This window comes from Corvus brachyrhynchos, unplaced genomic scaffold (assembly GCF_000691975.1).
Source record: "Corvus brachyrhynchos isolate BGI_N302 unplaced genomic scaffold, ASM69197v1 scaffold101, whole genome shotgun sequence".
In the NCBI taxonomy this organism is placed as follows: Eukaryota; Metazoa; Chordata; class Aves; order Passeriformes; family Corvidae; genus Corvus; species Corvus brachyrhynchos.
This window is the reverse complement of record NW_008237239.1, coordinates 21,096,391-21,111,969: the sequence shown is the minus strand read 5'-3', so window position 1 is coordinate 21,111,969 and position 15,579 is coordinate 21,096,391. Positions and strand designations below refer to the sequence as shown.

The following is a 15,579-nucleotide window of genomic DNA, read 5'->3' as shown; positions in this document are numbered from 1 at the left end:
ACAAAAGAAGAAAAAAGCACATTTCTTTGAGAGTAAAGTATCTCTTTAAAATTGTTATCACTCAAGTTCTCCATAATTCCTCAGTGAGATCTTATCCACAAACACAAACCTTAGATTTTTAAGACTTGGTATAATCATTTATGTGCATTACCTATTTTATCCTCTCTTTTGTTGTATGATCATGAGATAAAGTATTTTCCTTATAATTTTTCATGAGGTAAAGCATTGGGGTTTTTCTGAAGTGCCTCAGAAGTGCAAAGCAATATATAACTACTTAGTAACAAGAATATTGATGAGAAAAATGCAGCTACATAAGTGTTTGGAACCAGGCACATCAGAGATCCTGCTGTCTCACAGAAGCTAATAAATCTGATGCAACATTACATAGTCATATTGCATATACATGCAGACAGCAATGAAAGTTAGGATAAAACAGATTCCTTGTTAAAACACATTTTCTATGAGCCTGGATCTTGATTTAGTAATAAATAAATAATAAAATGAGTATTGGTTTACTATTAATAGTTAAACTAATAAATGACTGCATAATAAATAATCATAAACCAGGATTTTGCTTTTTTTTTAACCATGCATTTATTTCCTGTAAGATGTTAATGCATGGTGTGAAAATAACTAGAAAAAAATCCAAACAAAAGTAACATGACTGATCAAAGGCAAAGGGAAGAAAAAGAACTTCCTAAATATAACCACCAGCTCACAAGGACTTAATTGTCAAAATTCCCAATGCAAACAATGGAGCTGTTGGAGCTGCTTTTTTGAAAAAAAGACACCAGAGATTTCACAGCACAAATATTAAGCAGCTACACAGAAATGTCTCTCAAGTCGCACTGTGAGCAGAAGAGAGGCATTAAGGCTACTCGCTTGTTCTCCTGCATTTTCCTAGACTAACTGTGGAGGGCTTCAGCACCCTGACCATTAGCATCACCAGGATGAAGCAGCTGCCTAAATCTGCTCCACTTCTCCACTTTGAGCACATTAGACACATGCCCGAAAGGGAATACAAAAAGTGTTGAGACTGTTCTGTAGAAAACATTGCGGTGAGACACAGAAGCAACCAGAGCCTGAGCTAAATGACTGGCAAGAAGCAGAGTCAGGAGGTAAATACCTGATGCTTCCCAGAAAAGCCTTGAGGGAAATGACTATGTCATCATGTATATTAAGTGCAATGTATGTGTTCCTGAAAAACTACTTCAGAGAAAGCACACAGAGTTTTAAAAATCCTCCTGAGAATCACTGTAGTGCCTTCTTCCCTGTAAAACAAGGTAATTTTGCTGCCTCTGCTGGAAAGATACAGAGATTTGTACAACAGGGCTACAGAGAATAACAACTTCCCATGCAGATATTCAACTATTGCAGTCCAGCCCGGAGGAATTAATCATGAAAGCAGTTACTTAAAATCTGAGAATGTTTCATAGTCTTGGCAGCATGTAAAGATTTCTGGGAACTGGATAAGGTACCCATGACCACGAGGTGGAAATTGCTAGAGAGAAGCTGTAGACTTCCAGTCAGTGTTAGAGTTGGCCACTGTTGTCTGTGACCCCTGCAAAATTGAGGAAGGGCCACCTTCAGCAGAAAAGCTGAGTCTGGAAATTAAAAAACAAATCCATTTAGGCCAGTCAGAGAAGTGAAGAAGGGGGTTGGGGGTGGTTGCTATTATACCATCATCCACATGCCACCCTTCACAAACAAATACTTGTAAGAGACAAGGATCTTCTGCCTCATCCAATTCCTACTTTGGCTTCTCTAGTTTCTCTTTCAGAGTAGTATTATAGCATCCTGACCTTAGAAGTGATTCAAACAAAAGGTTTTTATTTTCTGTTATAACACACGTGCTAATTTTTTGAACAAAGCCTCCTAAACCCTAAATTTAGTTTCCCTTCCCTTCCCTTCCCTTCCCTTCCCTTCCCTTCCCTTCCCTTCCCTTCCTTTCCTTTTTTCAGATACTGGTCTATATTTTTAATTTACTAATTTATTTCTTAGAGTTTTAGCTCATAAAGCCTTGCATTTAAAGAGAACTAAGCCCTGGCTGATGAAAAAGAAATAAAGGTAAGCAAGTCAGTTTTGTGAGTTCAAATTTTATCCCAAGACACTCAGACCAAGGAAAAAAATGAATTTTCATTTAATTTTTATTTTAATTTGAAAATATACAATTTGGATCCACTAGATTCAGATGACATCTTAACAAGATATGCAAAACATATTTTACTTAATTACTTAATTCAAATACTGTTGTTGTGCAGTTAGGGTTTTCAGGTTGGGAAGCTATCTACAAAGGAAAAAAAAAAAAAATTTCAAGAATGATCACCTGAGAGAAAGGAAAAAAACCCCGAAATCTTGTTTGGAAGTCTTAGAAGGAAAAAGTAAACAGCTTGTCACTTGCAAGTAGGGGAAAATTTTGAAGACTCTCAAGGCAAAAGTCTTAACAGGCATTTCTGACCCATTTGATTTCCTGTCTTTTACTCTCCAGCGGGTGCATCCATGGTCAAGGTCACCTTTCTCTTAGTTAAGGAGTATCTAATGATGCTTACATGCCATGTTCAAATAGTTTCCCTTCAAAAAGGCTTCAAAGCACAGTCTCTTCCTTTGGATCTCTGCATTCAATTGTATGTTATGTTTTTGCAACAAGGGAAAAAAGGAGGGACAGGTACCAAGTCCTTCTGCCCCTCTATACAGCACAGAAAAAGAATCTGCCTTTATAAATACAACACTGGTGCTGACTGGCTGGAGCCTGCTTACCCTAATGAGCTTAAAATCTTATTTGCAGAGGACATCTGTCAAGGCAGAAGTGAGGTACACAAGTGCTCCTAATCCATTAGCTCTAAATCCAGCCAAGCTCTCACACTCCTTTTTTTGAATTGAAGAAGAAAACCCAAGTGTACTGTACTATGGGACAGGGCACAACTTCAAGAGTGGATCCTATGCAATAAACACATGGGATTTCAAGGCACACAGCAAAGAAAACTGACAACAAAACTGGGATCATGATGGAAAACTCCTGATAAACAGGCCAGTCTGCAGCTCAGGAAGACACAGTGAGTTTCGTTTTTACTTGTTTTTTCCCTAGTTCTTCTGGATTTTTAATTGAAAATAAAGACGAAGAAAGGATGGGCTGCACACCTTCTCACAGTGAGACTGCTGCAAGAAGTGGTCTTAAGGCTTTGAATAAACCCAAAAGTGTTTTGCCGATTGATTCAAGAGATAAAGGAATCCCTCTGCTGGTTAAAAGTTCATCTTGCTACAAAATTGATGAATATGGGATCCAGAGGAAGGATTACCTGGAAGAAGAGGAGGATAGACTGTCAGAGCAGGACAAAAATGATAATTTGCAGTTATCTTCCAAGGCTCATTCAGATTCCCATATTTCCAGGGAAGACAAGAAAATTGAGAGGACAGCTACAGATGCTGAAGTTGTTATGTCTGAACTGATTGAGTCTCAAAAGCACATCACTGAGTCCATAGAGATCAGAAAGCAAACCTCCTGCAAATCAGAAGCATTGGCATTTGTCTGGGATGACAAGAATGAAAGCAACACAAAGCAAATCCCAAAGAAAGAAAAGAAGAAAAAAACCCATAAGCTGGCAAAGCAAGGTCAACCTAACAAAAGTAAAGAAAAGTCCATTCTGGCCCCATGCGAGACAGAGAAGAAGGCTGACTTCCCAGAACTGCTTGTCAAGGCTCACCAGAGTGCGTATGCCTACTTAAATCCCAACCTCTCCAAGTATGAAACTATTCTGCACATGGCCAACCAGGCCACCCAAACTCAGCTCTTCCTACAGCAGATGATCAGCTTCCTTGTGCTTCGCTTCGATGAAATCAACCAGCTCTTGGAAGAAATTGCCAATGACGGAGAAAATCTTCTCAAAGATGTAGGTGGGAATCTGGCATGGCCAGCAGAAAAAGACGATTTGAAGGAGCACCCTGACCTTCTGCAACAACTGCTGCAGTACACGGTCAACAAAATGCAGCTGGTGAGTGGGATGCTGGCCTCCCTCACCTCCAATGCCCTGCAGGAGACATGCAGCTACCTGCAGTCTGCTGTGAGCAACTTGGAAGGCAAACTGAAAGCAAAGCAAAGCTTTGATGAGCACCTGCTGCGGACGGTAAAGCTGCTTGAAGCCTCAACTGTGGGACTCTCTCAGTCCCACAGTGATGACAGGACTCTGTGTTCTGAGGACAGTGGCATTGGTGTGGACAATGAATCCCTCAGAGAGTTCAGTGCTGTTAGCCAGCATGGAGGACAACCAAGTGATTCCTGTGCACACGGACATCCATCCCAAAAGCATGCCAGAACAGCGGAGCGTGTGAATGGTGGGACGGCGTCAGTGGGCACAGCTGCATCCCATGGCTCTGCACTTGGAAGGCATTTTAAAGACAAATTTCATTCATCCCTGCAAAATAGGGAAGCGACTTCTTGTCAGGGTGGAGTACCGGAAGGCACTTCTGCCATGCCCCAATATGCAGGCTTGAGCAAAAGCTGTTCCTACAACTCCTCCGATTCTACTCAGGAAGGTGAACATTTCAAAATCTGTGAATCAGCAGATTTTCCTTCTGATGAGGATGAGGAGGATGATGATGATGAAGAAGAGAGCACACTGGGGGAAGATGATGACAACACAAGTTTATCAGAAATGGGGAAGGATGGTCTGCCAAGGAGGTCCCTGTCTTCACCTGCACTCACTGATAATGTGCAAAGGCAGTCCATCAAGAGGACAGAGAATGTAGATACAGAAGAAATCATTTTGAAGATGAAAGATGCCATCAGTGAAAAAATCAAGTTCGTCCCAGCTAAATCCAGGCGTAAAGAATGGGTAGAGGATGAGAGTGGAAGAGCAGTCGTAGCAAAAAGGCCCAGTACGGCAACAGGCAGACAGAGAACATTTGGGAAACAACGACGGTCCCGGTCAGAGGAGTCCCTCAGAAGCCAGGCAGAGGACCCAACTCTCCTAGAGCTTCAGAGGACTCAAAAGGAGCTCAGCAAAAGGCTGGAAATGTTGTATGGAAAGGATATAGTTAACAACCTGGAGCTTTGGAAATCAAGAACAGCACCTTATTTACAGGATGAGCAAATCACATCTAGGTCCTCCCGCAAACTGAAGGCAGGCCTCTCAAAAAATTTCAGCATCCTACCTAACCAGGATAAAGTCCCTTTGTTCACATCTGATCAAAATCCTGCCTGTCCACTGAATGAAAAGAGAGGCAGGAAGCCTGTAAGAGCTACTGTGCCTACCCAGGAGACATCAGGAGACAAAGAAAATGAGCCTCCTGGAGCACAAATGCTCAGTGGCAGCAGCTGTACCCCCCGGCAGTCTGTCAAAAAACTTATTGAAACCTTCAGTCCTACTGATGATCTTGCAAAAGCCACACCTCTAAGATCCTTAGGACCAATAAAGTGCATCAGAAAATTTGGACTTCCAGTCATCCCACCCACCATTCCCTTTCAGAGAGGCCTGGCACCTTTAAATCTTAAGCATCGTATTTCACCAGTAGAAGACACAAACACCAATGATGTTTCTTCTAGCTTTCCAAATGCCTTTCTTCCTGCACCACCTGCAGAATTAAGCAAGAAGGACACAAAGGAAGAGACTGATGAAGACACTGAGAACCTGCCACCACCACCACCTGAAATGTTAATGGACACTTCTTCCGAGAATTTATCAGAGCCTGAAGAAACTGCAAGAATAGAAGGAAACTCTTCAGAAGATGTCAAAAAGACCACCAAACCAGAATTGCATGCTGCTAAGAGATCACAAGTTTCCCCAAAAATGAAAGCCTCCCTTCAGTCCATTGACTTATTGCCAAGTAAAAATATCAGTGGCCCCAGTGCGGCAACTAATAAAGATCTAAGGAATGGCAGAGCAGGGGATGAGAAACTGCAGAGGTACTCCCTGGAGCTGAACCCTACCAACGTGCACATCCCTAGCCAGGAGGAGATATTAGCAACCCAGAGGAAAGAGGCTGCGGATTTATACAAGCAAACTCATAAAATTATTCCTCTTCAAAATCCCAGTGGGGTTTCAAACCCACACAGCAACAGCTCAGAGAGCAAGGGGCCCAATCCACCGGCGACTTCCGTGCCATGCCAGAAGCACGGCTCTCCTGATTCACTCCGGAGCAATGAAAAAGGCTCACCGTTTGCCAGGAGGGTCTCCCCAACAAGAACTCCTCCTTCTTCACCAACTGAGAAACGGCTTTTCAGACCCCCAGCACATCACAGACACTCTCTGCAGGCTTTTAGCAACATGCAACCGAGCTCACCCACCATGCAGAGGAAACCCAGTCCCCCCTCTAGCCCCAGGGTGCCCAGCCCACCCTTGCAGAAGAAGCTGCCCTCACCACCACCACAGCGAAAACCACTCAGCCCTCCTGTGGGGCACAAGCAAAGCTCACCAACAGCACAGCGGCTGTCAGGCTCCCATGCTCCATTCCCCACCACCCCCTCCCCACCAGCCTCCCCATCTCACTCCTACAAGGGGCCAAGAGCTGGGCTGGATGCTGGGGATGAGCACCAGCTCTCCTCCTCCAAGAGGGGCAGCAATGTCCGTTCCATATTTTGCCCAGCCACCTCTTCCTTATTTGAAGCCAGACCTCCACTGGTACCCACCACATGCACTCCTGAGGTGACCAGCCAGCCTGAAGCTGCATCACATCCCCAAAAGAGCAGTCTGCTATTCCGACAGCCCACAGACCGGACCAGAAAGCCGTCCCTGAGCACCACCAATGCTCAGCCGTTCGTAAGGAGAAGTTTCTCTGACCGCCGACCAGGGGTCCAGCTTCATCTTCCAGCTCCTCTAACAGCCAGCAGTGAACCTGCACTTAACCAAGCAAGGTAAGAAACTTCATGCCAGAAAAGTGAACCTATATTAAAATGCCCTAGGGTATATCACCATGTCCCGCAGCCATAGGGAGGAGGAGAGAAGATCCAGCAGGCAGGAATTGTGCAGCAAGATTGATTTATGTAATTATTTTACAAACTCTTTTATAGACTTTTTTTTCATAGTCTAATTGGACAAGGATCAGCCACCCCTTGGGGGTGATTGGCTAAAATCCTAAAACATCCATTGTCAAAATATTTTTCTACTGTACTATAAACAAGACTTTTCAAGGTTGCAGGTGTTTCATTGTTTACAGAACTCTGCTACTATCTCTGTGAGAGAGAAAAGTCTCTCATAGACTTAAAAAATAGCAAGAAAATCCTTGCTAGCAGCATTTTTGTATCCACAGACCTACAGCACTATGTTGGCTTTCTAAACTTCTGATGGGAATTCAGCGTTGTTAAGAGGTTTCCCAGAAAGGAGCCCTGTTCCTGTTTAGAAGACATGGCTGGGCGAAGATAGCACTCTATGACCATCCTTTCCAACTGAAATAATCTGTTCTATTTTCTTGCCTCAGATTTCAGTAGACTACCAGTCTGAATGAAGGGAAGAGTTAACTCTCCATGGCTTGCTCAAGCCCTACCCTTACACATAAGCTGTGACAGGCAGCTCAGGGAAAATTCAGTGCTGGTTTCATGGCACAAAACTCCCCTCATCTGTGTGGGGGCAAAGGGCTTCCACATTCAATTCTTAAAAGCTCTGAAGTAGCCCTCAGGTTATAAACATAAATATTCATGAGAAGATAGGCTTGAGCCAAGAAAAGGGGTGTTGTTCTATCATCAGCCTCAAATCCAGTATAAACTGTTCAGCTGAAAGCTGTGGGAGAATGTTTCAAGTCAGCTGGCAAGAATGAGAGACAGATAATGTGTAGGAAAGGACTGGACATAATTATAGGCTGGAATTATGAGCTTCTTGTGCACACTTTCAGGCGTGGGTGCTGATTTCAACTCTGATGGGTCCACAGCCCAAGCCCAATTTTCAAAGTGGAAAAGCATCCCATGGCTACTGGAGATTCATTGCTCTGAAAAATAAATCAAAGCATCAAACACACGCCAATTCCATGTCTGCAAAGATTGGTGGCCTGTTATTAAAAAAATGGGCTTAGCTTTAAATTTTGTCCATCACCTAAAAAAAAAAAAAAATCATAAAACCAGCCAGGAAATAGAAGTGGGTATTTGGGAATACTCAAAGATGTGTAACAGCCTGGAATACAGTGTTGTTATTCTAGTTTCTTAAACTCTTAGGATGTGTAAGTCAGTTAAGCTTTAAGCTTCTCCAGTAACCTTTCCACACGTGAGCAGTATTTTTGCTCTTGCCCCAGAAGAGCTGCAGTCACATGACTCATTCCCATGAGGAGGGATAGGGATTGAAAGATCAACCCCAACAGGATGAAATTGCACTCAGTGCACTGTCAGCACAGGGACAGTCATGGGCACTGAAGACAGATGTCCAGGCATTCCCTCCCCAAAGACAGAACAAGGACTGAGTATCCCACGCTGACAGTAGAGGAATGTGCTGAACAAAACATGTAAAAAACACTGGAAAATGCAAACCATTTTGCATTCCTGGTTCTAACATTGCATTGCAGTCTGACATTTGAATATTTCCTAAAATTCCTGTACTGTGTTGCTGGGTTTTCTGTTGTTTTTATGTACTGTGTGAAGTCAGCTTTGTCTACTCTGGTGCCTGCCAGCAGAAAAAAAATGTTTTCAAAAGAGGTTTTAAGTAAAACCTTGCAAGACAAAAGCCCTGGCAGTTTTATGGATGCATTTTAAAATCAGTCTGTTATAAATTGCTAGCTAATTTATACTGCAATGGGGTGTATTATCTTTCTATCATACTCTGTCAGCATATAGTGAGTAATATAAAAGAAACTCACTCTAAATAAAATCATCCCTTTCATGAAAAAGTCATATATCCTAGTGTTATGATCTACAAGTATTTTGGAAGAACGAAATATATCCTGAGCCAAATTCAGCTTATCATTTACCCCAATGAACATCAACAGTAATACTAGTCAGTTATGCCAAATTTATATCAACATAAGCAAAAGGGAAATTTAGGCCATTAATTACCCCACACACTGATTTAAGATGCAATGCACAACTGTGTGTTCTCTTACACCCCAAATAAGCTGCCTGGAGTAAATTTTACGGACCTTGCATTGAATGGCCTAAAATGAATATCACAGCCAATGTGCTGATCGGCTGAGAAGGACCATTTTGGGAGTGGCACATGGCAAAAGCTCTGACAGCTCTTCACATCACTGCAGGTCCTCTCCTCCTGCTGAGGACTGGGGTGGTTGCCACAGCTGTAAGCACCACATCCCCCTGTGCAGAAGCTGAGCCCTGCTCTTTTAGCAGGTGTCTTAGTGGACAAACCACCACCTTCTGATCATCTTTCTCCTCCAAGTTCGTTAAACAGCCAGGACTTTCTTTGCTTTGTAATTCACCCAGCTGACAGAGGAACATCTCAAAATGTCTAAACGTAAACCTAAACCTCCTCATTCTAGCAAGGTTGGCTTGCATGTGGTCTCAAATTCACAAGCCATTACCACACAGCTGTCAGTCTCCTTTCCTTCATTCCTTCCCTTGCTTTACCTCTTCTTTCTAGTTATAACAATGCCTTTTTTTTGATCTGTGTGGTGTTTTCCTATGTTATTTTTCTGTGTTACTAGCAGCTTCATTAGTAGAAGGGAGAGGACACAGAGTCAAACCTGAGATAGCATCAATCTTTTATAGGTAAAACATTTTGAAGACCAGTGAATTATCCTGTTTCTCCCATGCTCACAAGCTCAGGGATATAAAATATATATCTCCCCACTTTTCCCATACCAAATTAAAACATCCATTTGCTGAGAAGTAGGTTGCCCAAGATAATCTGGCAAAAGCTTGTACAAGCAAAAGGAGGCAGCTGAGTTGCCTCTCCCACACACCCCCTTTTAGCAGAAACACACACACAAAAAAGAGGCAACTTCCATCTTATTTTGCCAGCTGGCATAGATGAGCATTAAACGTCAGCATTGTGTGCAGATTCCTGTGTCTCCTGCACACTCATTGCTGTCCTAGAAGGCAAAACCCACTCTTTTTCCAAGCATGTCTTCTGCCCATCCCATGTTGTAAGGAGTATCAGGACTTAAAACATTATTAGCCCTAACCAGGGCTGGAGCTGGAGCTTCTGCATTTACTCTTAGGGTACCTGACAAGAACTTCAGTTCTCAAGTCAGTACAACTGGTTCCTATTTGAACAGCCTGTGGTTGGATAGACTGAGATAACTTTGCTGGTTTCTAACCTTGGTCATTTGACAGCAATCAGCAATTATTGGCATCTCAGTGAGGCACAAAATGTACAATTGCTCTGCTCATAGAAATTCTGCTAATCTGTAACACATTTTCTGGATACACACTTTAACAAAATACTGTTTCATTGACACTGCTCCTCTCCCAAGAGGTAGAGCAGAGGGAGAAGATTGAATGCTATTATCTTTAAGATACTGTTCAATGAGGGCTTGAGAATGGATTGGGTTGACTGAATCAGGCTCAAAGCAAGTAGCCGAAATGAGCCCCTCTGCAACTGGGGGATATTTGAATCTGGATTAGTTTCATGCCTGGACAAGTATCACAAATCTCTTCATTTAGCAGTTCAAATCATTAAAGTCCTAGCAGTTAAAAGTAGGAATATAACAGCTTGTCTGTAGTTGAAAGCTCATTCAGTTTAGCAGTCTATATACTTAAAATACAGTAATGATTCCCAGATAGCTCTGAAATACATCCCCATGTTGAGCTTCAGGCACATGAATTAGCTGCAGCAACACAGGGAAGGGTGTGAGATATTCATTACTAGATCCAGTGCTATGATCAGTCTTGATACATAAAGTCCCCGTACCCGTAGGGAGTGCCACAGCAACCTCAGGAACATCATTTACACTTTCTGTGTCTCAGTGTTCCTGTCACCAGAGTGAGAGTAGCAGATTTATAATACCAGAATTCCCCTCCCACAGTCATGCTGGCATGCTCAGAAGTCACTGTAACCAGGCTAAGGAGATGCACGTCGGAGGTAAGACCTTTCCTTTCCTTCAGGAGTCTGAAACAAGACTTTTCACCCAAATCTGCCCTTATCTGCAAGGGAACCCAGTCTCACACTGATCCCCTGTTAAACATACAAAATGTTTTCTTCCCAAGCGAGGTTTGGGAGGGGTACAGTGCATTTGGCATGACAAGAGTACAATCTGGATTGTGGTGCACATAAAGAGTGTGTATTCTGGAGGAGATGGGGAATGCCAGGGTATCGTGCAGCATTTGCACTTTGTGGGTTAACATGGTCTAATCAGTGCTGTTTTAAAAAGTCACGGTTCATTAGCCTCTTAACTTAAGCATCTTTCCTTCTGCAGCTTGGAGAGGAGCCCTAGAAAAGCAGGTGACTCTTGGAACAGCTCTGGCATTGCTGAAACCAAAGAGTCCAACAGATCTGCTTCCCACCCCGAGCTCTACGTCGTGGGCCAGGGGCTGCAGAGGGACTGACAGCAGAAGCACCCCCAGAGGCAGAGGCATGAGCAAGGCCAGAGGCCCCAGAGGGAGGAAACAGCCTTACCCAAGCCTCCAAAACGTGGCTCCATCTTCTCTTGCAAGGAGACTATATGATGGCATTGCATCAAAAACCCCAAACTGGGCTCAACAGTCTAATGAAATACCAGCCAGCTGCTCCTCCTTTCATTCCATGGTTTTACTCAGAGATCTACATGGAGCAAAAGAAGCACTTTGTAGCTGGGTGAGCCTGAGGCAAATTTGGTTGATGAAGACAGGACCTACAGCCAAGTCCTTTTTTCCCCAGTTTAGGTAAGAGTTTAAAAACCAACACAGATTATCATTATTCAGGATGTTATCTATTCAGTAGGCATCACAGTCTGTGTAAAAAGGACTGTTGTGACTTTTCCAGGAGGGAGGTGAAACCCTGAACCAATTGAGTGTTACTGCAATTAAACATCCATGGCTTCAGCAAAGCCACATCTTCACCCTAGGTGTTTATCAACATGCAGGGAGGGAATAATGTCATACACAAGTTAAAACAAAGCAACCCCTTTTGAAAGAAAAAAGTTAGGGATCTAACTCCCTCAAAAAAGGCTTTGATCTTCTAAATCACCTTTGATTACCAGATAATCTTATCACCTCTAGTTTCCAGGGTACAAGGCTTAATCCTGATTAGAGCCGTTTTGCAATAGCCCGATCAAACAACACTATAAATCACAAGGCATCTAAGGACACATTTGGGGGTTTTGTTTGGGTTTCTTTTTCTTTTTTTTTGTAAAAGAAAAAATGCCACCATAGAGAATCTTATTCTCCCTGAAAAAGTTTTATTTTTTTTTCTGATTTATGCCATTTGAGGGTATTTATTGTAATTTCACTGGAGATTCTAGACAGATTCTTGTTAATAAAAGCACAAGTTATTTATCGTCAATTAATCCTAAGCTTTTATAGCATTCACTGGAATGCAATCTCAAAAATTACTGGATCTTTCACTCCTAACTAATATATCATCATGGTTAAGATGCAATTTTTAATTAATGTAGTTTTAGTTTCATTTGACATGTTTTCATCTACAACTTTAGTACAGAATAAGATCCCTTAAAAAAAAATTTGTATCATACTTCATTAGGAATAGTTTAAGTTTTTCCTACTGTTTTCATCAAGGTGGTGTCTGGGAATTTCACCTTCACACAGAATTTTTACCCTTCCTGCCCACCTTCACGGGGGAGCAGATCTTCATCTTCTCCAGTACCAGGGTTACCCTCTGGATACTGAACTCCTGAGTTTTAGTCCTGTGCCTTAACCACAACTATCTTTCACCAAGTACAGTGCCATTTTGCACCACAGACCCAGGGAAACCTTAATTGTTATGTTTAAAGTGGGGGTTTGAATATAGAGAAGCAACTGGCAGTGAATAGATACTTTGGATGGTATGGGGTTTGTGAGCTTAAGGAGGCCAAGCAGCCATACCCATACAGACATCAGCCAATCCACCATGTAATCATACAGGCAGACACACCATCCCCTATCAAGCTGGCAAATCACCAGGGAGATACTGCAAAGCTTGCCAGCAGTGTAAACTCCACAAGTGAGTCTTCCCCCTCATCAGAAGTGCAGTTCTCCTCCTCCTAAGAATACAAATGCATTTTTACATGCATTTTGGGTTGGTTTGTTCTGCTGGCAGTAACCCCCCAGAACAGAAGCAAACCAGAAACACGACAGCAGGACACTGGCACTTTGCATGCCTAAATGCAGCTTTGCAGAGGAAAACAGAGCAGAGTGGGAGGACAGCTTCTCCTCCTCAGCTACTACAATCAGTTCATATCTTTATGGCTTCATGCTGAAATTTCCCAGCACTCATGATGGGGAATAAGAGAAGGTATTTATTTACATCCCTCAAGCAGCAGATTCTGCTAGAGCAGCACATGGGGCAACACTTCACTTCAGCAGTCAAGCTGGAAACCTCCTCCCACGTGTGCTCTCTGGACATGGAGTCAGCCAAAGCCTCTTTCCCCAAAACCAGGCTCCCCTGAAGACGTGTGCATGACCTGGCATCCCAGCACTTCATCTCTCCCGGCTCTGACTGAGGCTGTGGTCATCAGGAGGTTCCTTGCAAACACAATCCCACCTAAAGACTGTAGCTGTTGAAGGATTCTGGTGCTGCCCAAAGGATGCTGCAGCAAACTGCTCATTCTACACAGGACACAGCTTCTGGAGGAGTGTTCTGCAAGTTTGTAACATGAACTCATGATTACATGTAGTTAAGAGATTCTCTTTAGTCCAGTTAATGTACAGGACTCTTGCAAAAAATGTGTTTACCTTCAATTTGTACTGCAAGCATGAAATTGAGAGTAACTCTAGTATGCAGGAAATGATAGTTCGCCTCACCACTTTTTAAAAAAAAATTAATTTTTTAACAGGCTTTTTTGTCAACAGTTCCATTTTTCACAAATACAACATTTCTGGAATACAGTTGTTTTATAAGACCAGGCTCAATTTTAACATTTATTTTTTACTGATGTAAATAAAACAGAGGTTTTATATACAAGGTATGAGTTTGATCTCCCGTATTCTGTATGCAACCAGTTTCAATCTTAGCCCAATGTTATATTATTGATGCCTCCCTTAGTGTACTAACTAGTGCCCTGAACTATAAAAAGTCCATTTGCTTCCTCTTCCCCCACCCCAGCACAAGCTTGTCTTGTTTTGTGTTTTGCTGGTACATCAATTAACTTAGGCTGCATTTCCATTCAGCAAATACATCTTTTTTTAGGCTACAAGATCCAGCCTGGGCACTGACAGACCAGAGCATAGGTCAGCTGTGCTTCCACCCCTGCCCTGATTTAAGCCTGAACTACCTGGCAGTCTTGTACTCAGTTCAGTAGAGCTCCTGTGTAAAATCACAGCTAACTCAGGGGGCAGTAGCTTGGTCCTAAGGGTTAAAATCAGAGTGCACTCGCTGCAGTGGAGTCAGATTGCAGAGGGATGGAGCACAGAGTGAAGCAGGATCAGGTTTCCAGCCAGGGCTTCATAGCTGTGGAAAGAGCAGCCGACAGCTCTGTGCTGCACTTAATCTGCAGACCTTTAACAAGTTGGCAGCTGTCCTTGTTTCCAGTGACACTGCTCAAATCTCAAACCTTTAAGGGGCGTGTCATTTCATTCCCTTGGCATCTGAAGATGACTAGAACACTAGGGCACTACACACACTCCAGTTCCTTTTTTTTTGACTTCAAGAACTACCTCAGCCTGGAGGAGACTGAGGGGAGACCTCTTTGCAGTTACAACTTCCTCGTGAGGGGAAGCAGAGGGGCAGGCACTGATCTCTGCTCTGTGTGACCAGTGACAGGACCCAAGGGAATGGCCTTAAGTTGTGTCAGGAGAGGTTTAGTTTGGGTATTAGGAAAATGTTCTTCACCCAGAGGGTGGTTGGGCACTGGAACAGGCTCTCCAGGGCAGTGATCACAGCACCAGCCTGACAGAGTTCAAGAAGTGTTTGGACAGCGCTCTCAGGTACATGGTGTGACTCTTGGGGTGTTCTGTGCAAGGCCAGGAGCTGGGCTCGATGATCCCTGTGTGTCCCTGTCATTTCAGAATATTCTGTGATTAGCAATATGGCTGAGAATGCTATGCAGGTTATCAATAAATTCAGCATATTGCAGTGTTAATGCTGCACCTCTTAACACCTCTTAACATTCAAGGCATTCCATAACCGTTTATAAAGTTTTACCATTAAGAGAAATATTCTGAGAAGATATCTCCTTTGCTACAGGAAGGAAAGAAACCATAACACAGAGATAAAATAACCTGTTTTTACTGTCATGTCTCATCAGTAAAGAACTGCCATTATCTCTTGAAGAGAAAACCTGCTAGATTAGCAAATCATTAATTCTTCCACATCAAATGTACTCAGTGCTATCATGACTACAGCATGTGGAGATGCATTTTGCAGGTATGAACTTCAAACTGAGATTTTGATCTTCCTGGGCAAGATCCTATGGGCAAGATCCATAGCACCTGCAGTACGGATTAGGGGCTCACTTCCACGCTGCCCTCGGGTAAAGGTGAAGGTTAATACAAACTCACAACTGTATACTGGATCATCTGAAGACTGGGGGCAAAGATCCCAAGTTTGCATTTCTTGCCCACAGCCCTTTTTGGATAAA

The 15,579-nt window shown here is 43.0% G+C and overlaps 1 protein-coding gene across 1 annotated transcript; it reads left to right on the top strand.

The window, feature by feature from the left end:
- Positions 1 to 2,809: 2,809 nt before the first annotated feature.
- Positions 2,810 to 13,964, top strand: CUNH2orf71 (chromosome unknown C2orf71 homolog). Its single transcript, XM_008630377.2, has 2 exons — positions 2,810 to 6,847; positions 11,284 to 13,964. Exons 1-2 carry the CDS (start codon positions 3,126 to 3,128, stop codon positions 11,411 to 11,413), a joined length of 3,852 nt encoding a protein of 1,283 aa, XP_008628599.1. The 5' UTR covers positions 2,810 to 3,125; the 3' UTR covers positions 11,414 to 13,964.
- Positions 13,965 to 15,579: the final 1,615 nt, after the last annotated feature.